At 36.6% G+C, this 11,503-nt stretch overlaps 1 protein-coding gene across 3 annotated transcripts in view; it reads left to right on the top strand.

Moving 5' to 3' along the window:
• The first annotated feature begins 445 nt into the window (after positions 1-445).
• CTNNA3 (catenin alpha 3) overlaps positions 446-11,503 on the top strand; it is a 409,043-nt gene continuing 397,985 nt past the window's right edge. For 2 of the 3 annotated variants that reach the window (XM_054382674.1, XM_054382673.1), the window contains exons 1-2: positions 4,821-4,922; positions 8,813-9,005. In XM_054382674.1, coding sequence (XP_054238649.1) covers positions 4,821-4,922; positions 8,813-9,005 — 295 coding nt within the window. Of the gene's footprint in view, positions 471-4,815; positions 4,923-8,812; positions 9,006-11,503 lie in introns of those variants that run through there. The other variant, XM_054382672.1, reaches the window with a different exon arrangement.

The following is an 11,503-nucleotide window of genomic DNA, read 5'->3' as shown; positions in this document are numbered from 1 at the left end:
AAAACAAATTTGGTGCCAAGTTACTGGGTGAGAGCCTTATGAATCCCTTTGCTGTCCAGCTTGTACATCTGAGAATGAGTCATTGCCTGGAGACAAAAGTTGGCACACAACCAGAATGTATAGGAAAACAGTAGCTGTGCTGAAGATTATAAGAATAAACAGCAGAATATCAGTAATTGCATGCTTCATGTCATCTGATTGTTTCAAACCTTTTTAGATTTACATTTTTGGACATACTTGCCCTCTAGTATATAGCTTTAAGGATGCCCATCCCCCTGCCAGCCCTCCAGCAACCACTGTGTCCTGTCAGTCATCCTGAAATACACTGGTGAGCTTGTCAGGCAGTCCCTTGTAGATGCCTCAGAAGCCAAATAGTGAGCCATAGCAGTTGCACTGAAGTTCCTAACTCAAGGAAATTACATAGACAATTGCTTTAGTGCTGAATATGGACCATATGTATTCTAGGATAGGTGAGTGATGTGCTATTGGCTTTCTAATTACCTAGCAGGAAATTGATTCTGAAGTTAATGTTTTCTTATTTTTGCAGAATATCTCTGGCTCTGCTTTCTGGCACTAATTAGTTTATGTCTAAGTACAGTACTTACAAATTATTTTAAAGTTGCAGGTAGAACGTTCACACTATAGTGGAGATGGATACAGACTTTGACTGTTTTTCTTGTGTAATTTTTTCTTACACCAAAGAACTTCACCATTTCAGTTTGGATACATCTCCTGAAAAGACAAAATTCTCATGATACTAGTTTGTAGCATGTAGGAGTGTGCAGGTGGTTGCTTTCTGGCTGTCCTAAGACAACTGTATCTTGTGACACATGCTTAACATCATAAGTGTTGTAAGAGCTGCTGGTCTGCAGTGCTGAAATTGCCTACTGCAAAGGTTAATATCAATGAGTGTGAGGTTATAGCAGCTTTTTAACAAAATATCAATCAAGTTCCTTCCTGTTGTTAGAGGGCATATTATACAGGAGTGGATGCCTGTATTTAAAAAAAAATAGTGGAGGTGGACTAGGATTCTCATTTTTTCCTGAGACAAGCACCAAAATTTGTAGTCTTAATGAAACTGATGTAGAAAGACAGACAAGCACTTTCTAAGTTGAAATATGAGAGAAAACCCCAGAATGATCTTTACTGGCTACATATTTTTCTATCACCTAGTATCATTCCCTTGATTTAAAAAAAATATCTTATTTAAATACTGATGAGCTAATACAGTTATTTATTAGGAGAGTCTGGTATGTAGTCATTGTACATGAACTCACAATTTTCTGTCTGCAAAAATGGGTTTGGATTTGTAAGCTTAAGACTGCTCAGTGCTAGGATTTCTGGAACAGTGATCTCTACTAGGAAGTGACTGTAATTACAACTACATGTTTATTTGCCGAATGTTAGAAAAGGTCTGATCATTGTAGATGACCTGCAGTATAGGAGGTTGTGCTATGAGAATGGAGAGCAGCTCTTGCTGCAAGCACCAGAGGCTTTATTACTGAATTTTGAGTAAAGCAGTTGCTAACACCGTTTTATCAAGGAATTGGGGGGAAGCCAATATGAAGTTAAAAAGTGTATTTACAGAAAAAAAAACCTGAAAATCCTCTAGTGATTTCTTAAAATTTCAGTAGAAGCATGAAACGTTATCTCAATCCAGTTCTTACCCATCGCTTTGCCATTGAGGTGTGTCCTGACCAGAAAAAAATTCACAATACAATTGATGCCATCTATTTGCAGCTGTTGTAATGGATTTCAAGAAGTACCTATTTTCTGGAAGGCTTCTGCGAATGTCGAAGAAAAGTATTGTGAATCAGCAATGCCATAAAGACTTTTAAAAACATGTGAATAAAAGAGAGATTCATCAAAGTATTGACCAAGGATTTAGAGAACCTGTGTATTGCAGATGGTGAAAAATGTGACACAATATTTGCCAACACGAAAATCAATCAAAGGGGCATGCACTAGGGTTTTATTATGGGAGAGGCAGTTAAAAAAGCTATTAAACAGCAATGCAGTCTGGAACTGAAACTACCTGAGAAGGCCAGGGATGTGAACGGTAGACATTTGTGGCTTTCAGAACAATTTTATTGGTATTGTAGGAAAGCTTATTTTAATGGGTCAGAAAGGATCTCCTATTAATATTTGCTATCTTTAATTGAAGAGTTTTTATGGAGGTCAGAATGTTGGTGAGAACATGGCTTCCTTGCTAGTGTGGCAAATCTAGCCAGAGCTGGAAATACCTATATAGCTATAGGAAAGCTTGAATTTCGATCTGCTTTGTGGACACAGAACCGTTTCTGAATGTTCATTATTCAATAAAATAATGCAGTTAATAGGTGTCTCTTTGAGATTGTATTTTTTACTAGACCTCTGACTGCTTACATCTTTATGTATTTAGTGTATTTCCAAAGAATTGCATGGTTGAGAAATTGGTTTCACTTCTGGTTTTAGTTTCCATACATGAAGTACCCATGGGTATTAACAGTAAGAATCGCTATAGATAAAGTGAAAAGTACAAAATCCCAGTAAAGAGTGAGCATTTCTTTGGTCTGAGCTGTAAGAGTAAGCTGTTGTTGCAGAGCTCAGCTCACCAAGGATGTTAGGTGCAGAATACGAAGAAACCAGGAGGTGATGCACTTGCATGATGACCTAACTTTCAGTTATATGTAGTCCTCTGGGTGATTGTAATTTTTCTCTTAATGTTTTTTGTACTAAATGGCAGATAGGAAGAACCTGCCTTATTTCTTGCTTTGTTGCATATAAAGTGTATTATCAAGAGTTGATAGTCTGACCATTACAAACATACTGGGCTGGAGGGACTGTCAATCTGATTCAGTAGGGCATCTATTATGTTGAATGTGCTTGTAGATAGTTTGAGTTCAGTGACTTTAGATGTCTTCTGTCTGTTGTGGTTCTCCTTGCTCTGAAATTTTGAAAACATTACTTCAGCAAAGTTTGAAACAAAATATTTTTCCTTCTGGGAGCATGCCCCTAACTACCAGCCTCTACAGCCATGCTGTATTTTCAGCCTGTTTTGTTCTGAGATTGGTGAGTAAGTATTTTACTCTGAGTAGAACAGAACCAGCAGAATATACTGATTCATCCGTTTCACAGCACTTTGTAATAGTTGCAATGAGGTTTTGTGAATAAGAGGTGTGGTCTGATCACTTGCAGAGCTACACCTGCCAGAGGATATATAACAATCTGAGCTAGCAGAAGGGCTGCAGACCTTTTCCTGATTAGAAGCCATCACTTGTTTCGGAAGCAGTGAAACAGAGGGATAAGTTAAACTGAAGTATTTCAAAATAGGGGTTTACTGGGTAGAAAGAGAATCACTGATGCAGTTTTGGGAGTCTCAGATTGTTTCTTTGGGGTTTGCTACAAATATCAAGAAGTTAAATGTTTAAAATAGGATCCAATAATTTGTGCTGACATTTCTAGAGTTATTTTTCTATTATTATTTCTCATAGAAAGAAAAGTGTAGTTCTGGTCAGTCTGATCCCAATTTTTTGTGTCTTTTTTTTTTTTTTACTTGGAAATAAAACCATACATATGGTATCACGTGGCTGTATGCAGCTGAATCTATGGAAACTTAGGGCCGTGACTCATGTGGTCTGTGATAAAAGAATAAACTTGCCACTTGGATAACCTTTACTAAAGTTAGGCAAACCCCTAAATTGCCTTTAATTCTTCAGCTGTGGTTCATATTATCTTTGTTTGCAAGTGAATTGTGGGTAAGTATTCTGTTGTAAGTGATTTAGATACATTCCTACACAGCTTGGTGTAGAAGTCTTCAGCTTAGCGTGTATTAAATCACTGCTAGGTTCACCAGAAGGTGACAATACATCTCTTTAGCCTGCACAATTGCAGTGCCTTATTACTTTTTTGTACAGCAGCAATGGCTGTAATAAGTCCTGTTTAAAAAAGGACAGATATCCATTATTTGTGTGTTTGAAGTCTTTATTGGATAAAAATGGCTTTGCTGATCTGTATTTTATGGGAAGTTAAGTTACTGGAAATTTTAAAAAATCTTTTATTTTGGGACAATAATTAGTGGCATTCCTGATAAAGCACAGTTATAATTCTTTGTTGGCACACAGACGTTTCACTGCAGCTGAAGGCCTGAACCACAGCCCAGTGAACTCAGTGGAAACCCTTAAGTTAGTATCAGTGGACTATGGATCAAGCTTTTAATGAATGATTTATTCACTTTAAATAAGACCTTACTTAGCCTTACTTCCATCTTATTGATTTAATCTGTATAAAATAACAAAATAATTCACTTTTCCTGGCAATTAATAGCAGGAAATTTTAAGGTTTGCTCTATTTTTGTTCTTAAAGTGTCTATAATGACCACTATAATTTGGCACATGAAACAAGATACAGGTCTTGTGCATATAGCATTAATGTTTTTTGTTTTGTGATAAGTTCAGTAATGAAATATATAATTTTTGCTTTTGAGGTCTTTTTCATTAACTACTACAGAACTTATGTTCAATCTAATGCAATTATTCTTGTGTATTTTTTTAATATATGATCAATTTAGAAATCTGGAATAGAAAACAAAGAATTATATGTGCTTTAAATCTATTATTTTACAGTTTATGCAAGTATCTGTATTTTTTCCACAATTTAAAAGTGTTGAGTTGGAAAAATTCATTTTACTCCTTGAAATCCTAAGCCTGTTGTGGAACCAAGTCTGTACTCCCAGGCAGTCTCTGGGCTCTGACAGAGGGCAATGAGACCTGTGGTCATGGCTGATAATTGCTTATTGCATTTTTATTTATCTTGATTTTTTTTTTTTTAACCTAGGTGAGATGTCAACAAAAGTGCCAAGCATTAAACTGAAAATCAATCCTCAAGATCTGCAGATCCAGACATTTACTGTGGAGAAATTATTGGAACCGTTGATAATTCAGGTATTTTGTTGTTGCAGAAAAAAAAATGGATAAGCGTAGAGGGAAGGGAATAAGGCTAAAGAAGTCTGTCTAAGAACACTTTATGAAAGGTATATCCACAGCTCTTCTGTACCTGTAGCTTACTCTGGCTCAGAAACTGTCTAGGGGAATCCATCTTCCAGATTTGGTCATTTGTTTAGTCACTTCCATTTTTGACAGTGATACACAATATATCACAGCAAATGTGGCATGTTCTAGCTAGTCTCTTGTACAGTATTACCTAGTGCATGTTAAAATACACTGCAAATGAACACATCAGAAGTTTCATGTTGTAAATGGTGCATTCAATGGAAAAGAAGAGCCTTGAAGTCTGTAGGTGAGTTTCTTTATCTGAATTTTGAAAAGAATTGTCTTCTGTTTTATGAGAGATGCCCTTAGAACACTGCAGTTTGTTGCGTATTGTGTAAACATATTTTAGTACTTTTAGTTCCGACTAAGGAGAACCTAGGGATTTACAAAAGCGCTCTCAGGTTTGTTCATAAAACTTTCTTTTTAGGAGGAACAGTTTTACTCCATACTGCAGTGCTGTTTCCAGTCTTCAGGATTAGAAATGTTTGGGGCTTTTTTAGTTGTTGTTCTGTTTGTTTGTTTTTAAATACAATAGAAAGGATGTACTTCAAGGCCTGACCTAATTTTCATTAAAATTCATTAAGAATTGGGGGTGTACAGCTTAGTAGAACAGGTAAAGACATATCTACCCTTTTCTATAATTTCTGTTGTTCCCCTCCCCCCCATTTTCCTACTTTTCTATTAAAGAAAAAGATATTGTTGTAATTAATACTGAAAAGATATTGTTGTAATTAATACTGAAATAATTATTGATGTATTTGGACAGATATTAAAGGAAAAACAATTTTTCATGGGCTTTATAGGACTGCACTCAGCCATGTAGGTACATGGTAGTTAAGTTTTGTTATTCCGGGAATGCACTTCTGCTCTGATGACATTTTTCCCCCTTCATCCTGGAGCTAGACTCTGTAACAAAGAAAGTTGTATTTTCCTCATTTAAAACCTTTGCTTCCCAAACTCATTCAGTTTCTTGTATTAATTTTTCATTATCATCTTCAAATCCAGTCTTTTCCAACCAGGTGATTGTATGGTTCTATTCAAATGGCATTGCTAGATTTTCTCTCTTCGTTGCAATCTGCAGTTGACAGTGGTGACCACTTTGAAACTGTTGTTTTCCATAAAACTCTAAGGTGACAATTTCTCCATCCTTGGAATAAAGCAATATTCCTTGATTGCAGTGTTAGGGGGATTGCAGGGACAACAATCTCACTGTGTTTCCCTCTCTGCATCCCCATATGAGCCAGGCTGTTAAGTTGAAATAGTGCTGTGCAGGGCCCTGCATTGATAGAAACTTCTATGTGGAAGTGTCTTAACTGCCTCAGTGTAACTTTGTGTCCAGCTTTATAAACCACTTTGATAATGATGTTGGAAGAATTACTGTACGATTCCTTAAGACTTCGATATTTGGGATAACCATGAAAAAGAAATCCAACCCTTTCAGCCTAATCAAGAACAGGCAACAACAAGAGGATTCAGCTTTGCAGCTGTGATAATATATGGGCTTGAAAATCTCAGTTGAAAAATCCTTGTGCCTGTAGCACAAGTACAAAATAGACTGCTGACAATGATTTCCATTGACTGTGAGAGACCTGCCATGTGTGGCAATAAGGTGTTAACTGGGAAATGCAGTCAGGCATGAGCAAGACTAGTAGGGGGATGTTTGTCTTTTTTCTTCTACGGATGTAATTTTGACTGTGTATTTTGCCACTACAGTACAAACTGTGTTGACAGTTGATCAAAAGGGCATGTTGTGTTAGCTACTGTGTGCTTAAATTCTTTCTGTGTAGGATCTGCATAAAGCTTTTGCTTTCTTCTTTGGGGTTTTGAGTTAGAGAATTCAGAGTGGTTTGTCAGTATTCTTTATTCTCTGTGAGCCAAGAACTATCACATTTTGACTTGTATTGGAGATTGCAAGCTGCCTCTGATATTTCCTGACAGCGATAGTCAAGATGAAGGGTCTTACAGTCAAGAATTTTCAGCTGCAGGAAGGATTATTTTTAGTATTTTTCTGTGGCCTTTCCTCCTTCTTCAAAACATACAAATGAACAGTGTATAGAATGGTATTTTACATAAGAAGGAGACTACAGTAAAATCTAAGAAAAAATATTTTCTGGAAATGGCAATTAAAGAGTTAAGACATTTAAAAATGTCTTTGCTTGATAGACTTTTGGAGCAGCTTCTAATTTTTGTAGTGTTTTATGCCTTTAAGTCACTCTTAAAAATATGATCATCAGCACTTAAATGCTTTGGAACTAACACAAGAGGAATTTTTAAAATAAAAGATATTTAAATGCTTGTTCCCAGTGCATTCTCTCCCAGCTGTCTGATTTATCTGCAATAAATAATTTCATTTACTTTATTTGAGCCGCAGTCAGAAAAATGCCCAAGAGCTCTTTAACAACCTCAGTCAATTATTTATGTTGCTGTTTCCCTTGTGACATGCCAAAGCAGTCACTGTCAAGTGGCTGGTCCTTTTTTCCTCGAAATTCCACATGAATGATGTAGGGATCAGGACTTTTGTCTTTCAAATGTGTGTTCATAGACATGCTTACCAGAGGATGATTGTCAGTTACTTCTAAAAGTGCTGATTCATGAAAAACAGTCAAGTGTTGGAATTCCAGAACAAGATCTGAAGGTGAGCTAGGGCAACAGCTAGCACAGTGCTCCTTATGTACCTGTGGCTGTAGACCTTTTCCATAGACCAGCTCAAACCCTGCAGCCCTTAGCTGTTTGCCTTCTGGACTGAGAAATTCATATAGAACTTTTGCTTTGCTTATATAATATTGATGGTTGAAATACATTTAATAAAATGGAGCAATTATATACCTATTATTTGTTCAATGAGCTCTAAGACTACATCCATACTTGATGTCATACTATCCATGTTCTGGCACAGATAACAGGAGGATTAAAAAACAGTAGTGGACCTAAGGAAAATATGTTTAAAAATATCTGTATAACACTTTTAAAATATTTTAGGAGTCTTTCTGTAGTGTGACAGCTCAAGAAATGCTTGGGAGAATAGTCTGGTAGAAAGATCCAGTTGGTGTGTGGAGGCTGTGCTCAGATGCTGAGGAATGTGGAGTGGGATGCTGTATAAAAATACGTTCTTTATGGATGTTGAAGTGCATTCGTACAAAACATTACGTGGGCAAAGCTGCAGTAAACCTACAACCAGGGTAAAACCTGTAATGTTGAGGGCCTTTCTGAGAATTCTGGGGTGCTAAGTTCTGACCATGGTGATACTCCTTTTTAAGAAGAGAGAACATTTTTGAAATGTGTCAATATTCATTTGGAGTATTTGCTTCTGAGATAACTTAGGAGGTTTAAGCTGGAAGTATGAGAAGACTCAGCACTGATCATATTTCCTGCCGTGGCTGAAGCCTCCTTGTATAGCATTAGTATTTTGTTTTATCATGAGGAAATTTTAAAATAAGCAGTGTCAGGAGTTTGCATCACGGTTAATATGGCAGTGTGATTTCTATTGACTTTGCTTTGATCATATAAGAAAAAGAATATGTATTATGTAGAAGTGTCTGTCAAATTTGATGTAATAGTTTTGCCTATTCTCTGCATATACGCTGAGCTTGCCTGTCTTTCTCTAAAGCAGGGTGAATCTCATTGCTTTTTCTCATGTATATATATAGTGTATATATATGTTTTGTGAATAATATAATTTCACTTATAAAACTTACACCATGATGTGGGATTTTATTTTTTTTTTGTTCTTGTTTGTTTGTTTGGGGTTTTTTTTTGTTTTGTTTTGTTTCCTTTAAATGTAGGTTACCACGCTAGTGAACTGTCCACAGAATCCTTCTGGTAAGAAAAAGGGTCGTTCCAAAAGAGCTCATGTCTTGCTAGCCTCTGTGGAAGAAGCCACTTGGAATCTCTTGGACAAGGGGGAAAAAATTGCCAAGGAAGCAATTGTGCTTAAGGAGGAACTTCATGCAGCACTTGCTGATGTCCAGAAAGAGAGTAAGTATTTGAAAAATAATTCAGGCACCACGAGTTACTTTAACCATCGTAACACTGGAATCTAGGATATCCATGAGAAATATGTTTGAATGTTCAAATGCCTGACTAATTGGTGGTGTCTAATTGCATATTGTCAGACATCACTTAAAAGGAGGTAAAGTGTGCAAACTCAGCCTCACTGTGGAAAAATGCTTCAATCAGTGGAAGTTTTGTTGTTTTGTTAAGTGAAGACTGGATGCTCCTTATTAATTTTAGTGGCTTGAAGCACTTTAAGCACACTGAATGTGTGCTTGAAGGCTCTTACTGAATCTGGGATTAAGGTCTTTTACTTAAAAAATTAAAACCAAAATTGTCCCTCTTTTGTGCAGTAGTAAGGACTTAATTTGGGAGGGTGTAGCAGTCCTGTTTGCAGGTATGTTTTGATACTTCAGTAGAAGGAAGATGGATTCTTTAACTTCAAGATCATGCCCTCATGATAGAACAGCTTCTCTTTGGTGCATTTTACCATGTTTGTCACCTCTCTCTCCATTTCCATGCAGACCCCCAGAACTGGGAGAAAACTGTTTTAGTCACTTTGTCGGGTTCTTTGTTGCTTTTTGATTTTTAGTCTCCTCAGGGACAATCCGAGCCTGTTGGGGGAATATGAAGGCCAGGCTCAAAGAGTAATACGCCAAATGACAAACATCCAAAATATGTTCTTGCAGAGATCAAACTTGAAAATTGATTCAGAAGGCTTTAGAGGCAAAAAGGGACAAAAGTAATGCTTTTATTGCCTTGTGATTTGCTAAGTATGGCCTTTCATCAGTGCTCCATGAATTTTGTAAACAAATGGTTCCCAAGGTTTGCTTGGAATCATATTGAGAGGGACTGATGAAAGCCTTCCCAAATAAGTGGGAGCAGACAAGCAGACAACAATGGTTTGTCCCATAAAGTTATTATCAGACTGTGTTATCAAATGAGTTAGCAACCAGGCTTGGTTTTATGAAGGGGCAAAGTGGGCTTCAGTTGCTTTTTTCACTGCTGAGCAGCATGGGGTATGTTCTTATGGCACGTGACAACTTGTGGCTGAGGGACTGTGTTAGCTATTTAAATCAGATCTTTTTATCACTATGCTCTTACTAAAGTTGCAGCTTAGGATTTTTTTGTTGCTGCTTTTTTATTTTATTTTGTCTTTCTCCATGTGCAGCTAGGGTAGTTTCTGAGCCTCCACTGTTGTAAGGGAAGTGATTACTGGATCCAGAGATGTCTGTGTTTTAGAGTTTGGTATATGCACATGATGCCTGTGATACCTTAAGGTCCTTTGTGATTAAAAGCCTTATGACCAGCAAACTGCTGTTATCTGTAACACTGAACAGCTGAAGCTTTAAAAAAAAAAAAAAATCAGTGGTTTTGGAGTACTCTTAAAATGTTAGCCCATCCATTCCAGGCTGATAAAGCAAAGCTAGAATAAAATATATAGGTTTATATTGATTTTTATACAGAGATAATATATTTCACATTTTCAAATTATTGATTGATTCTTAGCCAAGACCAGAGCTGGCTACAAAAATAAATAATAAATAAAGTAGGTTATATATACCTCATACATTTGGAAAGAAAGGTAAGTCCATGTTATCACCTGCTGTTATGCAATGACAAACTGAGTGCTCACAGCTGATCTTCCTCCAAGGATTTGCCAGACTACAGAAGTTAATTTTAAGAAGCAGGTGAATAATTGTAAAATAAATAGCAATTTTTGAACTTTGCAGATATTTTCAGTTCTTTGAAACTGTGTATTACTTTTAATTTGTGGTAGGCCACATCATATTTTTACTGCCTGTTATTCAGGTCACATTCTGCTGCCTTAAAATGTCTCATACTATTTACTTCAAGATCTTTAGAAGCATGTGGGTTGTAAACTGTGCTTGCATGCAGTCACCTGCCATGCATGTCATAGAATAGAACATTTAATTTTCTGTGGACATATTTTTGTGTGGTGACTGTCAGGCATTTTATTAATATGCTCCTAAATTACGATTTTTTTTTGTGTGTGTGTATGTGGCTACTGGTTGTATTTTATTGTATAGTGGGATTTTGAAACAATGTTCTAAATAATTTTGCTCATTTATGAACCAAACTGTCAGAGGCAGATCTGTGCACCAACATCTGGGAAAAATAAATGTTCTCTCACCTCCTCTGGTATTTTATCTTGTGTCACCTACTGTAACATGAGAATGAAATGCTTATTTCTTTTTAATGTCAGTTGCCGGTGTGAAAATGCTGCTTTGTTACTTCTGGAGCTTATTAATAGGGGTTCCTTTTAGAGGAGTGAGAGACTTTTCTTGAGCTGCTGCTGATAATCCTATTCACAATAACATGCTGGGGAATAAAGAGGCAAATTAATAGGAAAAAAGTGACCAGTGGAGGCAGAGAAAGAGAAGATTGATCTTGTTCAATTCTTCTGATGCAATAGTGACTGAGGTAACGTGTTCAGGAGTGATGGCATAGGTGTGGCTTCA

The sequence above is a fragment of the Indicator indicator genome, chromosome 7 (genome assembly GCF_027791375.1).
Source record: "Indicator indicator isolate 239-I01 chromosome 7, UM_Iind_1.1, whole genome shotgun sequence".
In the NCBI taxonomy this organism is placed as follows: domain Eukaryota; kingdom Metazoa; phylum Chordata; class Aves; order Piciformes; family Indicatoridae; genus Indicator; species Indicator indicator.
Note: the sequence above shows the minus strand (reverse complement) of the source record. Positions and strands in the feature narration are given on the sequence as shown.